The sequence below is a fragment of the Symphodus melops genome, assembly GCF_947650265.1.
Source record: "Symphodus melops genome assembly, chromosome: 5".
In the NCBI taxonomy this organism is placed as follows: Eukaryota; Metazoa; Chordata; class Actinopteri; order Labriformes; family Labridae; genus Symphodus; species Symphodus melops.
The window spans coordinates 13,633,180-13,654,845 of NC_136695.1; the positions used below are offsets into that span (position 1 = coordinate 13,633,180).

General features: G+C 41.9%; 1 protein-coding gene across 1 annotated transcript in view; it reads left to right on the forward strand.

Moving 5' to 3' along the window:
* Positions 1–21,666, forward strand: part of LOC306823391 (eukaryotic translation initiation factor 3 subunit H) — a 60,130-nt gene that overhangs the window by 25,277 nt on the left and 13,187 nt on the right. The window contains exons 3-5 of the mRNA XM_079342877.1: positions 7,022–7,189; positions 12,025–12,124; positions 14,986–15,135. Coding sequence (XP_079199003.1) covers positions 7,022–7,189; positions 12,025–12,124; positions 14,986–15,135 — 418 coding nt within the window. The remainder of the gene's footprint in view (positions 1–7,021; positions 7,190–12,024; positions 12,125–14,985; positions 15,136–21,666) is intronic.

A 21,666-nucleotide genomic window follows, 5' to 3' on the forward strand; every position in this document is an offset into this window, starting at 1 on the left:
TGATTTCAGATCCTGAGTGTCCTTGAAAATAACTTTTCTCCTCGTTCATTCATTGTGCACTCATTGTTTTCACTTTCTAACCGGATTTATATTTCAGTCCATGAGGAGTGGTTTCTCCTCAAAAAAAAATGAATTACATTTCCCCTCAAATCTGAATTATGTTGACCTAACAGTGCACAGGGCATCGTTGAAACACGGGGTCCTCAGAGACGAGGAATCAACGGTTCATCTGCAATTTGTAATGTGATGAACACGCTGGGAGGAGGAGGAGGAAAAACTCATGAATATCATCGGGTATTCTCCGTTCCTCTTTGGGGGAATCAAGAAGAGGAGCAAGGTTAGAGGAGGATAGGTAAACCAAAAAGGAGGATCAACAACAACAAGGCAGAATAGGCAGCGAGTCTCCAGGCCCTCCAACAGTGAAATCCACTTCTCTATTCTCCATAGCAATAGCACATGAAGTAATTGTTTTATAAGGGGTAAAGTCAGGCCAACTGTATTTATAGAAGGCTTCAAAGGAAAAGAACAGAAGCTTCCCCTCTCGCTTTAAAGAAATGCCCAACAATTTTTGGGCATATCTATCTTGTACATGTACTTTTTTTCAGTTGAGTTTTACAGTAAACTGAAACAATAAACTTTATTTAAAATTAATAATAAACTATTTATATATAAATGTAAAAAAATCTTTACTTAACTTGAAAGTTTAAAATAAATTTCTATAGTCGTCGTCTCTCAAGCGGAACAGTTGAGCAACCTTCTTCTCGTCGGCTCACACGTGATGCTCAGGCTCTTCTTCAGACGTCGAGTTTGTGTCGAGAAATAAAATGTACGTCATGACGGTGCAGAGTTCGAGGAGGGTTGTCGGCGGTGTGCGATCGGGTCAGAACAATGTTGGGGGGGACGAGCTGGATTTACAGGCTTCTGCACTCAGCACAAACACCGATTTTATAATAACGTGTGGCTTTTAAATCGTAATGCCTCTAAACATTCGTTTTGTTTTCCTCTCTTTGCCTTTGAAGTATTCATGAGATGCCAAGACGAGCACGCTTTGCTGTCACCACTGGAAAAAAGAATTAGTCACTTAGAGCAGCCAGCAAAAACCTGCAGTCCAATAAGTCAGCCGAAATGGTTGTTTCTATGTTTCTGTTTGTTGTCAACTTTGAGGGGATAAAAAAAAAAAAGTATATTCATCCTCTCGTCTGACTTTGATCAGACTTAACAGCGTTTCTTTTCTTCAGAGTGCCGTTCAATTGCAGCTTTATATTTTTGGTCTGAAGCAAGCTTTGAAGATATTTTTCTACATTTCTCCAAAACCCCGTCTGTCCTTCACCGTGTCTTTCTAAAGCTCACACTTCTACCTTTTCTCGCATGTACGAGAGGGAAGATTTTGGACGAATATAATCGGGTTATTTCTGCCTTAGGGTCTTTTGGCGCTAATAAGCAGTTTGAATCTTTGAATAGCTCTCTCTCTCTCTCTCTCTCTCTCTCACCAAGCTGAGCAACAAGTCACAGACATTTAACATCATTTCATTCCATTATTTATCTGCTCGACTTGACATAAGTGGAAATAAACTTTGCCCAGTGGTTGTGTGTGGGATTGTCTGTGTTACACCACAGAAGACTTTCCAGGCAAGACCTTTCAGCCCGTCATCGGGGTGATTAGAATTTGTGGTGACACACAAATACGTGCATCCCCCACATGCAGAGACGAACACACACACACAGCCCCACATCGCAGCACACACCCTGCTGCCCGCGCTGAGATGTTGTGGCCTGCAGCGGCATGCAAGGTCTGATGCAGTTCACCTCTTGTGTCATTGAGTATTAGAGTATGGACTATCTGTCTGGTTCATTTCAGAGACCCACAGATGCACGCACACACACACACACACACTGATTTTCACTCTTAACATTACTGCCCAAGGTGGGGGGGGGGGGGTATAGCTCCCAGCTGATAAATACCCTTACTCTCCCATGCACTCACACAGCCTCCGCGGTGAATGTACAGCATGTTGCAGAACATGTCCTCCTAAGGCTCCGCACGTCTTACACTTTCTCTTTCCTCACATTTAGAACACACACACACACACACACACACACACACACACACACACACACACACACACACACACACTCTCTCCAGCATGTCGTACTTTCACTTTCATAACATCCCGTTTCCATCGTCTCGATTTTTCTCTTTTTCTCCATGCTTTCACTCTTTTAAATACACTTTCATTCAGCCTCTGACACACACACACACACACACACACACACACACACACACACACACACACACACACACACACACACACACACACACACACACACACACACACACACACACACACACACACACACACTCTTGAACAATCAAGGCATACTGTGGACAGACTCCCTCTCTGTCTGGCCTGGGGACCCAGATTGATTAATGAGAAGGCAGCAGGGCAGCAGAAATGAGTGAGGAAAAAGCAAACGGTGGTGCATGTTCCCACCTCGGCTCCTTGATATTGTTGTATTATCTATTTTTGGCTGATGCTGCTTTGAATGTCTACGCAATATTACAGGCTGTCTTGACAATGCAACAACAATTAGCAGGAAGTCCAATCTATTCAGAGAACTGAGATGACTCTAAAGCAGCTCGTTCCTCTGCCATCTAGTTTTTAAAGTGACCCTGGAGGACACGGTCTCTATCAAACTGATTGCAGTTAGAAGTTTATAATTGAGCAGCCTTCCCACCCTCACTTTACTCGGGGTTAAGAAATGGAAAGAGAAGAGAAAAACTCAAATCTGTCATGCACCTAACCCCGAAATGATTACCTCTTGTAGTAAAGTGTATCAGAGCAGATCAATGTTAGTCCAGCACAGTGAGCAGCCATACAAGCAAACTTTATAACAGACACGTTAAAAGACACAACATCCAAAAAGAAACAAGCATGTGTCAGAATCGTATCGTATAAACACACACATGCTGTACATACAGTATATACATATACACACAGTTCATGTATGTATATACTTACAGTTCACCAATAATATAGTTCACTACTGAACTACACATACACACACACACTCACACACACGTATACACTCTGAAGTCAGATTGTCCCAAAGTTTGTTTTGTTATTTGTTCCGCAGCTGTAGTTCTTGGTTCATGAACAAACAAGGTAGTGATCCTGCGGCATTTCTCGGGCTCTGTGCTCTGAATTGGATCTGTGGAGGATGAGCTGGCTGGTCTGCCGCTGGCCTGTTCTCTCTCTCTCTCTCTCGCTCTCTTTCTCTCTCTCTCTCGCTCTCTCGCTCTCTCTCAGCCATCTGAATCTCCGTTAAGCTACGAGGCTTGTATCTCAGTTTGTTCTCTACATGTGTCCTCTGTCTGTTTCCTTCTGACCACGGACAGCATGTGGTGTGTAAATCTGCATGCCTGCTTGAGATGCCTGGAGAAGTGGAGTTAGAGTTGTTAACAGTATTGGAAGACAGCCATCTCCATCTATTATTTTTTTATGTTAAAGTACTAGTTATACAGTATTAGTTCAAGGTCTGCATGTTTTTGTTTTCATTTTTATCCTTTCAGGTGTTTTTTTAGAGTTTAATCACACTGAATACAAAACTACATTTACTGAACAGGAACAACCCTTATAAAACAATCATGGTACAGCAATTTAGTTTTTTCGAAAGCCTGTTTATAAATCAGCCTGTGTATGCATGTGTTTTTGATAATGATGTTCAGCTAACACATTGTTTGATTTAGCTTGACGCTTTGGGACGTTGTTGAAAGAAAGTCCAAATGTCCCCTGAAACCAAATCGGAAATGTTACCCAAAATACAGCGACGTGTGATTCCGAGGAACGTCGAGCGTTTTCGCCGTGCATCACTTGGCCATGCTTTTTTTGTGCTTTTCAGAGTACATTTCAAAACGTTTAGTGAAGCGCTGAATGGAGCCGGTTCTGCAGAATGATCTTTCGCTCCTGCCAAGAATCTGTCTTGGTGTGTTCGCTGGCTTGGATCTTGGTCACTTGTGAGCTCTCTGAGGCTCTGTTGACCAGCCAGCTCGGGGGAAGAACACTGAGCCGCACCACCTCTCTTTGAATTAGTACTCGCCATTGAAAAGTTTAGCATCTTCAGAAGTTTCTTTCACAACCTTCCCCAGACCCATGACTATGTTTTCAGTCTCCATGATGGTACTCAGATTGAACCGTGAGATTGAGGTGATTTTCACTACTTTTTTTCTCTTAAAGTTGAAAACATAAAAACATTGACATACACTGGTAAAGATCATCATGCGTCTCTTTTTACAGATTAGAAGCAAAAAATGTCGACTCTGTACTCAAGGGTCTGGATTTTAGTGTGGGAAGTGTTCTGGTTTGTAGTCCGAGCAGTATGGACCAATCAGAGAGCGGCATGCTCTGGTGTATACAGGGGGGGAAAAAAAGGCTCCATATGGAAAGCAAAAAAAAACGGCGCTATCCAATTTACTGTGATGATTTCCCAGCTCCCATATGACAAAGATTTATTTGTCTTTATAAATAGATGTATGTATTCAAGTGTAGCTAACAATCTGTTTTGGATCCACAATTTCTACACGAGAGAACAATGCATCACGCTGAGACGCCGAAGCATTTAGACTTCCTGGAATGCATCGGAAATTATACAGCTGAACCTCCATTTAACAAACAAACATTTCAAAAGGGTTCTTCTCCTCATGAGGAGAGGAGAGGCGAATCCAATCTGTGAAAATGAAGAGGGAAAAAAAAAAAAAGAAGTGCGGTAGTGAAGGAGTTGGCGTTGTGGGCGTCACTTTATCCTTTAGATTGACGAGGGGGAGAGAGAGAGAGCGGTCCATGCAGGCTCACATTTGAAACAAATCGGCCATTTTTCTCTGACAGAATTTGAATGAAAATAAGATTATTGGACGCTGCATGTTAACGTGGCATGAAGGGGTTATAAAGAACTGCGCAGGAAGTGGAGTTTGGGTCAGGACAGGACAGAGCTCATTGGTTTTCCCTCCCTCTGTTGTCAGTTCTGCGGCCTTCAGACTTCTCGCCGAGACAGATCACTTTGTGCACAATTTCTCTCCTAATGACGGGGTGTTGGGGCACGTATACACTTCAGCGGTGCTTAAGAGGTAACTACACATACTGATTGGCAGAGGCGCTGCAGATGCATTGGTTTGTGTGGCAGGCTGCCATTCCTCTCCATTGAGCTGTGTGTGATGCTGGGTCTGCTGCTGGCCTGCCCCTAGGCCCGGCTGCTTGCTCCCAACTCTCTGTCACAAACACTCTTTACCTTCTCCGTGCTCTCTCTTTTTTCCTCCTCTTACCCAACATCTTTTTTTTTTTTTTTTTTCCCCCACCTAATTCTTCTTCGTCAGTGCATACTGAAGATTACAAAGACATGAGAGTTCTCCCACCTGCTACTCCCCACCAGCGACTTCTTCTCAACGAAACATACCATATGTTTATTTTTCTGCTGGGTTTTGTTACTACGCTTAAGATCACAGCTAAGAAGCACACACGCAGTGCCAGGCAGACACAAGTGACACCTCCTCCTCCTTCTTCTCCGTTGGTTTTTCACAGAGCTGCTTCATGGTCTGTAATCTCTCTTCCCCCCCCTCATGTTCCCTATCTCCCTCAATTTCTCTCCTTCCTCCTTATCTCGTCCCTCCGTATTCAACTCTCCCTTTTGTCTCACCAGCCATGTCAATCACTAAATGAAAGGCTAGATTATTAGGTGCGATTTGTACAGGATGGACTGTGTCTGGCAGCCAGCAACATCTGCTCAGTCCAGATGTTTTTACAAATCAGCGAGACTTTATCACGATGATCAAGAGGCAATTCAGCGCTGCCCTTCTCCGTGGGCAGAACACTGCAGTTCGTTTTCTGTTTGGTGTAAAAGCAGAGGCAGTGGTACGCACGACTGTGAGGGAGAGGTGTTAGTGGGAGGTTTTTTTTGTGTTTTTTTTTTTTTGAAAAGCCGTATAAATTAACGGACACAAACTGGAAAAATGTTGCGCGCCTGACTGAAAACTCCCCCCGCGCCTGATCCCATAACGCATCCCGAGCGTGTTTGTGAGTGCAGTGCTGAGGGAGGTCAAACGCCTAGAAGTGATCAAGTGAAACGTTAATACATTTTGACCAAAGACCCCCCCCAACACTTTATATAACAGCACAACCAGGGGTCAAATCCACGACTTTGGCAAATCCACGACATCACCTTTTGTAGCAAAATGACATCACGTCCCCCTCCCCCCCCCAATTCTAATTTCTTCCCCAACTTCTTCTCCTGTCCTCATCTGTCTATCTTCTTGGCTTATTTATTTATTATCTGCTTCCCACAATCCTCTTTTTTTCCCCCTTCCTTTGCAGTTTGTTCCCAGTTAACGGCCCCAGCAGGAGAACGATGTGCTACACAGGCTGGGGTCTAGGGGGCCACAGCTGCCCAATAACGCCCTGATTTATCAACCTCCTCCAGCCAGCCTGCATGGAGATGCTGCTTTGCTCGCTTGCTTCGGTTGTTACTTACAGCCGACGAGGCAGGTTGTTTATATTTGTGCCGGTGCGTCCTTAGGATGTGTCGGGCGTAATGAAATGGGCTCTCCTCGCAATGTATCTCGCTTTCTTTGCAGTTGCTGAAGCCTGCCTGTGCATCTGTCACACACCCTCCATCCCTCTACCAGGATGTATTACTGACAAAAAGGAAGGAAAGGGTGACTGGTGATCCCTTATTGAAAATCTCCGCCAAAGCTCTTTTGATAACAGGAGATGAAGCCTTTTGTTTGTTTTTTTTCCTGTTTTGGTGCATTTGTTCTTCACGTCTTTTCTCTGCTTATCTCACATCCTCAATCACCATCCCTCTGTTCGCACACCATGTCCACTTCCAGATGGAGACCAGATATTCACAGATCTAAAAACATTTTCTTTTTTAAATCTCCATGCTGATATCAATGAAAGCCATTCTAAATGTTTCTCTCTCTCTCCTTTCTTTTGTCCCATCCCTCTCCCCCTCTCTCCGTTCCTGCCTCTAGTCCAGTACCAGATGGAGATGATGCGTTCTCTGCGTCACGTAAACATCGACCATCTGCATGTGGGCTGGTACCAGTCCACCTTCTATGGCTCCTTTGTCAGTCGAGCGCTTCTCGACTCCCAGTTCAGCTACCAGCACGCCATCGAAGAGTCAGTTGTGCTCATCTATGGTAAGTGTTCCCACATTAGTGAGACTGTTTGTTTTGTGTTTTTGTTGCGTCAAACGTAAGAAAAAGAGGCAACTATTCAGAAATGTCCATAGACGGGTCCTGTCAAAAGAAGTTATTGAAACATTCTGCTTTACAGGCTGGTCCCCTGCATGATTTCCTCCCCACATTTTATGGAAATACTCCCCGCATTCAACTACAAAAAATGTTTTAAGCTTTTTTTTCTTTTGAATGAACCGAATCGAGAGCTGAAATCTGTTGGATACACAACCTAATCTAATTTAATCCCAAAAATGAACACACAATATCCCCTATTATCCTTTTCATTTTTTCTGGGATCAAGACATTTGCAAGAAAATATAAACTATTAAAATGCCCGTTAAAGTTTTTGACCAGGTTAGGTTAAAGACTAAAATGAATACTCACTCTATACAAGCTACAACTGCACACAAGAGCATCAGGAAGAAGAAGGGCTGAAATCAATATCACGATTAATTGAACATTTTACCATAATTACAATTAATGATCAACTATTTTGTTTTAGTTTTTTTTGCCCTCATTGATCACTGGTCACATGGTCTTTACTGTAAATGCGCTCAACTGTTAAAGCTGGGTTATTGTTTCTAATGAAACAACGCATTTCTGATAAACCACTGACAACACAGACAATGCCTCCGTGTCGAGGATCGGATGACATAACGTGTCACGAAAATAATCGACATGAGCGAGATTACGCCAATTAAAGGTTTTGAATGTCTGTTCGATAAATTGCCCTGCTCGGTCCTTCAGTAAAAAAAGAATACCTTATTTCATGAGTAAATATTCAACCAAGCCATGCTATCTAAATGAAACACAAACCCAATATTTGTATGTTCTTAATATTAGCTAAGTTCTGCAGTGCAGATCTGACAGGTTCTCTAGAAGTTTACATCTTCATTGTTAAATACACCAAAACAGAAATGGGTTCAACCATTGTTCAATACAGGTAACACAACCGTTTCCATCTCCAGCAGGAGAAGCTTTATTGACAGAGCTGTAAAAGAACAAGAGGGCCAATCCATTGCTTTATTGTTCATGTGCCAGCCATTTACTGACGTTTGGTAATGAATGGTCTGTGGAAAGTAGTTCTAAGGAGAGGCATCCACACCAGTTAAGATCAACACAGCAGCTCCAAAAGTTATGAGATCTTCAATCTCCGATCAGGGAAACCCATCTCAAATCATATATTGGAAATGAAACAACATAAATGCTCCTAGTCATTTGTGGTCTATGTTTATTTAAAGAATCACAAAACATAAAACGTTTCTTTTACTGGTTGGTGTCTAAGTATAGGACTGCCTCTAAGAAATCTTATAGTAGTCTATTCTAGTTGAGCTAAGCACTAATGTTATAAAGAAATGGCTGCATTTCAAAGTTGAAGTCTCATCACATCAAAGTATCTTTTAAATAGACTTTAGTGATTCAAGAATAAAAAGAATCATTCTTGATTCACATTTGTTGTATGAAATGTGTTTTTCTGCCACTTGCTACCAAAGAACATGTAAGCAGTGTGAATGTGAGGTGTTAGGGTAGTTGCGCCACAAAGACCAGTGATTGTCTCCTCTCTGCTTTTCATCAATGTCCGTCTTGTCTTTCTACAGCAAATGACAGCACAACAGCGTAGGAGGCAGTGACACTCAGAATAAAGAAAACACACACAGGATTAACAAGGAGGCTGGTAGCCACTAACATGACACTTACAGACATCATGTATGCACCTGCTTTACGATCAAACCGCTAAGAGCTGCCCAGAATTACCACACCACAAATGCCATTCCAGATTGTGGAAAGCGTTCTTTCAGATGACAGCAAATTAAAGCCTGTTACCGTAAAGTGGCATGCATCGAACTCCTCTTTGTCTATAAATGTAAATGTACGAGTATGTTACCGCTACAAGTGGTCATTAAGTTCAGAGTCAATAAATCAGGACGTTACAAGAACGGTATGAGAGCACAACTGTTTGTGTATTCAAGAAGCTTCATGTGACTCGCACAGGACTTTTTCACAATGAGGACAAACATTCGATGTCGACCTTTTCCATCCCTGAGCCTTACGATCTTACAAGCAACTTTAGAGTAAAACCAGGGTGTCATAAAAAACTCTTACAACTCACTGGCCTAAGATAAAAAACCTTTTCAATAACAGAAAATAGCTAAAAATGATGAGACAAAATGATAGAAGCAGCATCATTTATAGAACAAAAATATGGCTAGACACAATAAAAAGACCCTAACATGGTTGACGTTAAACATGTGAATTACAAAGCCGACAAAAGAGACTAAACTAAACACAAGACAACAAAACTGGATGTTGAGAAGCAATAGGATTGGTCAATTGGTGATTTGGAAAGCACCTTTTTTTTTTTTTGACTATCCACTCACCTAAAGACGAAGCTTGCAACCTAAGTTGTTGTTTTATGAACTGATAAAAACCACTTTGAATTCTATCAATCTGTTATTCCAGGCACTGTGCTTTATCTCTTTCAGGGTAGTCATGTTCTCGGATCATACAAATCCATTACAGACAAAGATTGATTTTAGTTAACGGACATATAAACCCGTCAATCTGGTCCCGCCATCCACTTGTCCACTGAGGCAGGAAGTCGGTCATCCCGCCCTTTTTCATTCTAAATGAGGTCTCCTGTTAATGTCAGTCAATAATGCAATGCTTAATGGATCAAAGCACCTCAAAGGAATTGACATTACTTCTGTTTAAAGTCAAACTGGAGGAAAATTGATTACTTTTTGTTCCGCCTGTCATTTTCCCACCAGTCGCACCAATTAAACCAACAGGTGAGTAAATGGCTTCCGTCCAATGACAGGTTGGAGTAAGAGGGGACGGTTGATCCAGTTGGCTACAAATATTTGCGATAGAAAAGAAACATTTAATACACCTGGTCAGTCATTTCAAGCATGCACACACACACACACACACACACACACACACACACACACAGACACACACACACACACACACACACACACACACACACACACACACACACACACACACACACACACACACACACACACACACACACACACACACAGAAAATTCCCTGCTGTTTCTCTTTTGAAAGAGCAACTTAGAAAGATTTCAGGCACAGGCTGTTCTGGATTTCCTCGACATTTTCAGGAGTGTGTATATAAAGAGCTTTTGAGTGTCCCCATTCAAGCTGGAGTCAAACTTCAAAATTGATCTGCATCCGTAAGATGTAAAACAGATTGCTGGCTGAGGTACATTTTATAAATCTGGTTTCTTGGTTACGATAAAATCTTACAAAATCGGCCAATGGATCTGCATCCCCTTCACTAGCCGTGTGACTTAAATGACATTGCTTTTGTTTATGCTCTTTGTAAGTATTGAGACTTCTAATTCCGAAGGTGAGAGAGAAAGCTGTAACAAGCCCCTTTCATGTACTCCATTTCATCCTACATAAAATTGAGCAGAAGTCATGTGTATATAATGCATGCAAAATAAAAAAACTCAGACAATCCTTTTCTGCCAGTAATGATCCCCTTCACAAATGAAGGATACCTGTCACGCTAGACCATGCAAGCTTTTAAATTAGTCGCCAAGCTTCCAACAGTTAGGAGAGAGCTGTCTCAATCAAACGTGGCTGTCACCATCCAGCCTCAGTGGAGATGGGCCAGCGCAAATTTGGCTGTGTCTTGTTTGAGATAGGCTTGCTCTGGGCAAATGGCTTTTCACAGTTGGCTGTTGGGAAGTAAATAAGTCACACTAAGAATTCTGGTAGACTGGCTGTCAGCACACCCAGCCTGAGCCAGTAAAACACTTTTTTTTTTAACTTTTAAAATCTCAGCAGCAACTGAGAAACAAGCCAATAACAAGTGAAGGATTAGACACTCTAGAGCACTCTACCTTTTTGTCTTTATTTATTTTTTTGATGTTTAACTTTTCTTTTCACTTTGTTTAGTTGACTAATTATTCACAGAATCCTTGCCATCTGTATATCTTATTGCAATTGACTCATCAAAAGCTCCCCCACTACTTTTCTTTCTGCTCAGATTAGTAAGCATGTACAGACTTTCCATCCCCTAAAAAAAAAAATTATTCCAGTCTAGTGACAAAATCAGCCAATCAGCATATGGGAGTGTTGATAGTTTATTTCCTTAATAGATGTGTGTTGCTTTTCTCCAGCTTGTATCCCTTCAATAATTCATAAACAATTATTAAAAACTGTGTACAATGTGTCCCCTACCATCCATACACAACCTCCCACCACACCAAGAAGGCGGTATAAAATACTTCAATTATGACATTTATAAGATTTGTGCACTTTCCAAATGTATAAAAGTGAAAAAAAAAAAAAAATGCCACCAGTGCAGTGCTATTTACGAACACTTATTTTGCACTTTAGGAGCGTCAGAGAAGTACGCTGACCACAGGGTGGAAATAGGGACCTGTAAACAAACCTTGAGTTTGACTGGGAAAACATGGGAGGCAGTTGCTGAATAGCGAATGTTGCCGAGCTCATTCAATCCTCCTAAAGGTTCCCTTGAGCAAGGCACTTAATCAAACTGGCGCCCAAGCATTTACCAAAGATGTCAGAGGTTGTGTAACTGGAGCAAGACCTCCAGATACGTCTTATAATGTTAAAGGTACTGACAGTGAGGGGTCATCAACAGGGGCCACCAGTGGCTAAAGCTAAATCTAGAGACGTGTTTTTTGTAAACTGAAAGGAGGTCTGTGCCAGCTTTGTTTTTGCTGAATCATATACCTTATTCAACCTTAATAATTCTTTCTTTCAACCCCCCCCCCCCCTTCTCTCACTCTAGATCCTATCAAGACAGCCCAAGGCTCCCTGTCCCTAAAGGCCTACAGGCTTACTCCTAAACTCATGGAGATCTGCAAGGAGAAAGATTTCACACCTGAGGCGTAAGTACTTCATACTACAGAACACAAATTACAAGACCTGATGGATGGATATGCATGCATATGGCTGAAGGTTCACAAATAAATCTTGCTTTGGTGTGGGCGTACACGGCACAAATACACAAATGCACTCACACTGCTTAAATGAATAGGAAAAAAAAAGCCTTTGATCATCTGCTTCTACTTATTCAATGGATGCAAATATCGGCCGGTGTGTCCACAGGGGAGGTATTCAGCTGCAGTCGGAGATTGATGCTGATTATTTATCAGCCCGCCCTTGCCCAACAAACAAATGTACAATGTTTACACTATTTCTGACCCCAAGGCTTGTTATAATTGCTTTTAAATTGCAGCTTAAAGCGAATGTAATGAGGAGGGCATTTTCCAGGCAGTTCAGAGTGCTCCAAGTTCAAAAACTCACACATGCATCAACACATTCACGAGAGGACACACACACACACACACACACACACACACACACACACACATGCAGTGTAAAATCTGAGTAAGCGGCAGGAAAACAGAGCAATGAAGAAATGTCCGTGGTACCAGATGGCTGTCGATTTAAGAACATTTCGATATACATTTTTACATCCACTAAAGGCCAATGAAAATGAAGGAACATGTGACAAACTAACTACATCCCATTCTTCTCTCCAGTCTCCTCTTTATTTCCTCACCTTTGTGTCTCTATTGCAATCCACTCCGTTATTGACCCAGTGCACTTGGCTCAGAGTCAGGAACCTTCTGATTTCTGCAGCTTTTCATTAGTTCCTATGATTTATGAAGGCCCTGATCTGTAGCTATCACAGTTCCCAATAAGCTTGTGATTGAAAGAGGGTAGCTGCGGGCAGGAAAAGGACACTATCAATCCATAATAATAATTTAGTCTGTGTTTTTTTTTTTTTTTTTTCTGAGTAGAATCTAAATGAATTCTGTGTGTCCGTGTTTTTCCCTCGTAAAGACTGAAAACTTCAAAAGCGTTTCGTGCCACCCTATGTCTACAATGCGTGGAAAACGCTATCTCCTTTCATGTCGGTATATTTGATGTTAAGCTTGCATATATTGTGCATCTTTCTGAATTGAAAGGCAGGGAACGACGAGTGCTGAATAGACCCTTTGAACTGTCCTCCAAGTCTGCTGGGCGCAATGGAGGGAAGTGGTCAATAGCCTCCACTTCAGCACACAATATAAAGCAGCAAATTAGTCGGCCTGTGGAGTGAACCTTTTGGCTCTGTCCAGCGGGGCCCAACTCGAAAAGAGCATGGCATTAAGTGTGCCAAAGTCCAGTTGGGTTGCAGCAATTTGTCCTGCCTAGAAATGTGCTGGTCTCTGTATCTTCACAGGCAGCTTCTGTAGATGGCTCTGCAGGCATTTGGAAAGGTCATAATCTCCAGGAAATATTTGAAGGCACCGCAGATGGATAGTTGTGCAAATATGTATGGCTGAGTGTGTTTGTATTATAATAGATTTCCCCTATAGACTGCAGCTCTCCATACTGATTTCTGTCCTCCCCACTCCAAGCCTCAGGCAGGAATGTCCAATTTGTTGCATTAGAGTTGCTCCTAAAGTTCGCTGAAGGTGAATGCTGTACTTGGAATACATAAAGCCTATTTTCTCCATGTATATCAGAAGATGCCTCAGAAGCGGTGGTATCACACAAGACAAAAAGGCATTATGTAAACATCTCTGTTTTTTCTGGTACGGTGCTCAAAGTGGATTAATGCAGGGAGCATATTGATCCTATAACAAGCAAGACGCCGCAACGAGCTAGCGTTAGACATACACAGACATTAGTTTGAGGCTCATGCACTGTGCACAAGTGACGGGCTGAGACGAGGCACTCAGTCAATGCTATTGAATTTATGTGAGACATTAAGCAAAGTTTGAACCTCCATTTTGTGTTAACAGGCCGATGTCAAAGAAAGAGAGATGCTCTTAAAGGAACAATTAGAGGAGGTTTACAATTGGTCCATGTATAAAGAATCCAATTTTCAGCAAAGTCCATAAAGAGTTACTGATGCTACTGAGTCTAACATTGGTCAGGTGTGGCTGTGATCTGATACCCAGATTTCATAGTTTAACTTTACACGTTAATATCATTTTTCTTTATGTGCTGTGATGCATTTTTCTGGCAGAGCGTAATGCACCTTTTGCATTTTCTTTTTTTCTCTCTCTCTGAAGGAATATGCTAAAAACATAAAATATGCACCATATGCAAAAAAAAATAAAAAATCATCCTGAAGGCGTCTCTGACTCAAACACAACAGATGTTAAGTTCCATTTAGAATAACCTCAATCCACTCTGCAAATATTGTAAGGTGTTCAAAATGTCTATATCCTTGGAATGAGTAGTTCCAGGTTGACTTCCAACACTGAGTCATTCTCATGTGTTCTGTTATACATTCAGTTTATGTGCATTAATAAGCAAGCTGTCCTTACAAAAAAAAGCACACTGGCTTTCAGAGGAGCTTTTCTTATTGTTGAATTTCAAATCAGTGTTTTATTGTCACGTATGGAGCTCTTACTGCTCAGTCTCAGCAACAGAAAACAAATGTCCATACATGGATAGAAATGTGTTTTTTCTCGGACAGAATGACTTCTTGGTTTGCACAATCCTGGATCATCATGGATCAAAGAAATCACACATTTTTTCACTTGCTCTGTTTTCATTGTAAATGTGTTGAGTGGAGTGTGTGTGTACTCTGAGAGGTTCAGAAGATGACAGTTCATGTTAAGAGGACTAAATATGGGATCAGTCTTATTATATCTTTGTTCTCTGTCTGCCTCTGTCCCTCTCACCAAAAGGCTAACGCTTAATTCCTCTCCATTCTGCTCCTGTTCCTCTTTCACTCTCTCCGTAGTTTGAAGAAGGCCAGCATCGGCTTCGAGCACATGTTTGAGGAGGTGCCCATTATCATCAAGAACTCGCACCTCATCAACGCGCTGATGTGGGATCTGGAGGACAAGTCCACGGTCGCGGACAAACACGAGCTGCTCAACCTCTCCAGCAGGTCAGACAAAGTCACGTGATCATTTGCCCAAGCAGGATTAAAGGCCGGACAACTGTATTGTAAATATATTAGCAGTGCGTGTAACCACAAAATGCTATCTTGAGTTGTGGTTTTCAACAGAGTTTTTCTCAGACGACCAACATTTACAAGATGTTTCTGCATCGTGTTGTGAGCCGTCTTGTTGGCTTATCAACATCCGTCAGTAGTAAAAAATAAAAATAAAAAACCTGACCTTCAGTCTGGTTGTAAATGCTGCAATCTAACACTGACATAGCTGGAAGAATTTTACTGCTGTAGACACTCTGGAGTGATTTAAATGACCTCTTGATTTTTGTATGCCGACCTCGTATTTTTACCCCCCCAAATGAAAATCTTATTTTTATTTTTATTTTGGAGTTTAATAATCTTTTATTGCACTCGGGGAGACCTCTGTGTGATCATAATGTTCTGCAGCTTTTTAGTCATCGGAGACGGTAACATAACAGCCTTCTTTATTTTCGGATGCGGCCTACATCATTGTGTCTGCAAGCACATGAGCAAGAGCTTATATGGTGGAAAATAACTGTAAAAAACACTCTAATCATATCCAGAAAAAAAACAGAGTTTATTGATGGATGTTTCATCATCCCCAACAATCCAGCACTGGAAACAGGTGCCACTTTAATTTGATCCGTCTGAACATGGTTACCATGGTACTGCGCATAAATCTCTATTGAGAAGAATAGCGTCTTCCTAAAAGTGTCTGACAAGCTTTAAACCATGTCATGGTATCTCTTTGAACCTGCAGGCTGCTTTCAAAGACATGAGTAAACGCTTTCTGAAAATTAAAATTGATTTGACATCACAGAACTCCTGGGCATTAGTCTGTGTCGTCTACACTGTTCTGAAGTGAGGGATAAGCTCTATTGGCGTATTTTCTCTCATGTGGAGCCGCCATACAGACTTTGTTCAAAGACCGGGAAGCGGGGTTGTTTAGCTGGAATGTGTGGACGGGGCTGGCCTGCGGTGGCATTGCCCTTACTTGAAATCGATGTGGCCTTTTCCCCTCTTGCCGCCCTGAAATCCTCAACTGTGATTGGCTGTTTGCTCTGTCTGAGGCGGGGCTTCTGCTAAATCGAGTAATTCTGCGTTGTTGTAAAAGGCTGCACAATAAATCACGTGTTCATCATTGTAACAATTTGAGCAATCTCAATCAACGCACTGCAGTAGTTTGAAGATATTGGAATAAAAAAGAAAAGAAAAAGGAAATGTGTATGAGCCCAGGAAGTGCTTTATCACTCGGCATTGGTACATTTTACCTGTTAGGTGGAGCTATAATGGCCATGCTTTTACAATTGTGACGCAGTCAGACATGTAAAAAAAAAAAAAACAGACATAAAAGAGACCCATTATTGAAATAGCTTCTTTGAAATGTCCACAATTGCAGAACTTTTCTCTGAAATGACAGCAGCTGCTTTTTTAGATCTCTGCACACAGAAGCTGCTCTGCGTTTGACCTCCTTTGTTTCGCGTGCATTACCAGTTATAGTTAGCTGCACAAATTATCGTTCAAATGTACATCGACCGGGTCACATTCGGATACTTTTCACGAGGTCAGACGAGCAGTTGGCAAACACTAATGATGTAAGGGCCAGATTTGGTTGGAGCTGTGATGTAAAAGCACGAGCGCCTCGGAGAAACGCACAACAACAAGCTCCAGATGATAGACTACACAGGGCCGTTATGTTGTGATGAAAGAATGGATCAACCAGTGCAGCGCTCTCCTGTGAGCTTATTAGACTTTTCAGAAGATCATAGACTTCAATCATATACCAGCATAAGCTGCATAAACAAAAAGAACATGTTGGTGATGGGGGTATTTTTTTTCTTTACATGGAAAAAAAAAAAAAAAGACAACACACGCCTGGTCCATTAAAATGTAATCTATACCTACTAGGACTTCAGTCCCAGATTTGTGAGGGTTATAGTATCAGGACGTCTCAAAAAGTAAAACTTGCCAGTCATGGAGTGGTTTTCCTTTTGTTATATAGTGTTGAATGACATGTTGGAGTGTTGGATCACAACTGTAAGACACTCTGAAGGAGGGCAGTTCAAGTATACATTTTCTATTTTCAACATCTTAGACACCTAATCTGATTTTGGGGTAATTTAAAAAAAAAACACCTTTTTTTTTAGATCAGATCCAGTCCAAAACTAGATGCAGCAAATGCCACATCCAAAATGTCAAAACCAATTTATTCAGAAATGTCTCCAAAAAAACAGGAACTGCCTTCAAAACTTTGTCTCCCATCACTAATGAGCACAATAAGAACAAATATCACGCCAGCATCTCGGCTCACAGCCCGGCACTCTAAGTCTCGCATTCAGATCTCCGAGGCGCTCGGCTTCAGTCTCCGGAGAATTTATCAGCAATCATTTATGGAGATAAACCGCTGCAAGTGGAGCAACAGCTGTGAAGCTTCCCGAGGGCAGGTGTGAGGAATTAGTACAATAACGACTCAAAGTGTAGATTTACACACTGCTGGCGCACAAAAACACACTGTGCTTACTGGAGTTGTTGTGACTCGTCCCATACGTGTCCTGAAACAGCCGAGTAAGTAACAAAGTCATGAATTCAATAAAGACTCCAAATATATACAGAGCGTGAACATGGCCAACCAAGCCCGGCACCAGTCATTTGTTAGAAATTGTCAAATAGAGTGAAGGAGAAGCCCTCACTGTTCCGACATATTGTTCCATTTTCCTAATGACTACTCGGGTGTTCAAACATCGAGTTTGATTTGACCTAAAATGAGGCAGAAGCAGCCCGGCCCTCCCTAAAGGTTTCCCAGCGTGGCTGGCGATGGAATGTCAACCAAGATGAAATTGTTTCCTGAAGTTGTCAGATTGCTGCGCAGCGCTGTCCTCGTATTGGTTTGTGGCGTCTCTTTCCCCTCACATCTTCTCCTGACAGCCCCACCTCCTTTTCCTCATTTCCACCCCTTCAAAAAAAAAAAAAAGAAGAAACAAAAAAAAAGATAATGATATGGGGTTTTATTTAATGTTTTTCCTTTTTGTCTCATTTTCCAATCTGCAGCCCCATTTGTCAATGTCATAGACGTCTCAGGCTGAGTGAATGCAGTTTCACTCCGGCAAACAGGGTTTTTTCTTACCACAGATGATGATGTTGATGGGGGTGATGGATTGCGTGAACGTAAATTCAGTCACGTTGCCCCTTTCCCCTCTGAAACGCCTCTCTGTTTGCAAAGTTCCAAAACAGTCTGTCATGTTGGGCCTCGAAGCGTTTCACATATGGAAAGAGGTTTGCACATGCCTAAGAATCTGCCTGGCGTAAAGTGGCTGACATTTCTCATTACGAATCGTCCTTTAAACCTCATATTTACTCTTCGTCGTGCGTGAATGAGCAACTTGCCCGTCCACGACCTCCTATCTGATTACTGCAGTTGGCCTTCTGCATAAAAATGTGTAAGGACGTATAAACATAGCTTTGTGCTCGACCGGGGCTCCATGATGATTCGAATTCAATAAGGGAGAAAAGGAGCGAATGCAGAGGTGTAAGGCTTTATGAGGGCTGCAGCCTTTGGAGGAGTGAGGAGACATAACTGGAAAAAGGGTCACAGAGGAGGTGATGACAGAACTCGGCTATGAATAAAATATGAAAAATGACCCACAGCATGCCAGCTCCCCAAGTGGGATGGAATTTTTGATCAACAGCCAATAACCGTTGATCGGATGATTCAGCCTTTTTTTTTTTTTTTTTTTTTTTGATGAACTGTGATAATGGAGTAGTGTCAGTGATTTAAACAAAGTTGTTAAATGTTTTGCAGACTTATTTAATATTTCCACAGAGATGATTCTATAAAGTTTTGCTGTAACACTGTCAGATCTCAGTTATTTCATCTTTCAAACGTTCCCAGAAAAGAGCCAGACAGCGTCAGCTGAAGTCCCAGTCCATCAGTTAAAAACGCTCCGTCTGATTTTAACACTCATTACAAGAATAGAAGTCACTCCTGTAACGGCTTTGTTTGACAACCTCTGTGTGAACTTTAAATTTACTGAATGTCAGACAGTTTTTCGCTTCCACATCTATACAGTTTTGAGAGTTTGTCCTCTGTTGTCCTTTGTGAATACAAACACACACACACGGGTATTCCGTATGTGCTGCCATTGAATAAAACCTTAAAACAGAATAAATGATGACAGGAAATCCCTCGGTGCACTTTGATTTCTAATTCAGGATTGATCGGTAAGTTCGCTGACCTGTCTAAATAATGTAACTGTTTGTAGTCTATGACCAAACACTGTGCAGTGTGGGTTGCATTATTCAGCATGCAGTTTTGATAACTCTAAGACTAGCAAACCTCTTCAGTTTTTTTAACACTATAAATAATTGTGTACCCATTTAAGAAGAGCAGTTTGTATTCCTTGCATATTCAGACCTCTTTTTCTACACTTGTAAGTTCAAAGAAAAGAACAGGAGAAAATCAATCCAGTTAAGAAATGTAAGGGTGAAAAAAAAAAAGAAGAAATGTAAGCGTGCGCTCACTCAGGGGAATCCGTACTTTGTCTAAGCATGCTTCACTCCTCAAGTCCGGTTTGTTTGACAGGTGAGAGTGCCCTCTGATCCTTGGTCCCGGCACGCTTGGTAGAGGTGTGCGTCGACAGTACAGTTCATGTTTGTTTGTTTTTTTTGCAGTTTATTTAATTAAATATCAAACTTCACTGTACGGTGACACGTCATAATTTAATCATTAGAACCAGCAGTTGTTTTACTAAGGCTCTACGGGCGAATGTAGTGAGCTGTTTTTATCTGTATCTTTCAGTATGCCTGAATAGATCCAGTATTTCATCATCCCAGACGGACCTCAGAGGACCAGACTGTGCACGAATGTAATCACTGATTTAAAGATCAGAATTAGCCATCTATCTGCCCCTTCGTTTGTACGCATTTTCATTTCCTTCATGATCTGCCCTGCATTGACTGTTTATTTTTGTAAAGGGATCATTGTGTGCATGTGTGCGTATGCAAGCTTCTTGGTTTTAGGCGCACCTACATTTTTCGTTTGGATTCTATGCACTCTTTTATAAATGAGAATCCAGGCTGCTCATTATACCTCAGCCCCTGATTGTTAAATAGTCATGTGTGGCTGGGCACCTGAGGCCCCGTAGCAACACATGGGGGAGCACACAGGAGAGAGAGAGAGAGAGAGAGAGAGAGAATAAACACAAACAAAGGCACAACAATACGCCACCAAACTGTTCTATGACAACGTTTTGTATAAGAGGTAACCATGCTCAGTCCTGGAGCAGTGTGAGTGCAGGCCAGCGCGGGGGGGGGACAATCGTGCATGGTACGGGACATTTTTGCTGAGTGAGCCCTAAGGAAAGAGGATTTTTTTATTTTTTTTAATCAGAATAGATGAAGTATTTTTTTGTCAAAGTCATGCCCTCCTTTGCTATTTAAAGTCATAGTGATAATTATCAGATATTTTAAATTAACCTGTCTCGTGTGCTGTGAATAAGGGTTAGGGTTACTCAGCTTTTGTTCTACTTATTGGGAACAAAAGCTGGCATTCAGAAAACACTTTAAGATGTGATTTTTTTTATTTATTAATTGATTTCTTTTTTTGGGGGGTTGGGGGCGGGGGCAATTTACAGCTGACTGCCATTGAAAGACTACTCTACAAGCTGACATCAACACAAAACAATATGCTGTTCACTCAATCACACATGCACAGGCAAACGTACACACACGCACTGACGCACACTTTTCCAGCTCAAACACTCAACACACATTAGCAGCAGATGTTTTGAAGGATCCCGCTCTGACTGAACAATTTCCTCTGCATATATTATAAATGCACACACCACACAAATTAGCCACCATATTGCTTGATGAAATACTTTTAAATGGGCTCTCGTCAGCGAGAATCAATTCTGACACAGCCGGAGGGACGCAGCGGGGAAAGTGTTATGGCGAGATTTGGTAGTGGGCCATCAGTTTTCATGTTTGCAACACTGACACCACAGTGGAGGGTTGACAAACTGATCGCACAGCGCTCCTCACAGGCAAACATGATGGGAGTGGAAACGGCTCAGCAGTTTAAACTACAGGAGAGACAATTGGAGCTGTGTAAAAGCATACACGACTCAGAGAAAAAATTTAAAAGGTGAGACGAGCAATGAATTGTGACTGAAAACCCATTTGCTGTATTCAACCGCACAGCCAGTGTGCCTAAGATCCTGCGGAAGCAGGGCAGCAGGAAGCCCTTCAAGCTGATTATTTGATCACTTACACGAAACGGCAGATCGTGCAGGTGGCAGGCAGTGATATGGATGGTGTAACAGAAAGTCAAGCATGTGAGAATAGCTTTATACATCGTCACCAACAGAGTTCATACAAATAATCAGCCTCTACTTGGGTACATTAGTTTCTCATGTCTGTACACGCAAGCTTGAGGGACTCGATCTGCATGTTTGCTTGCTTGTAAATGTGATTAGGGTGTTTTAGGCTGGACGGGGTGGATAACGG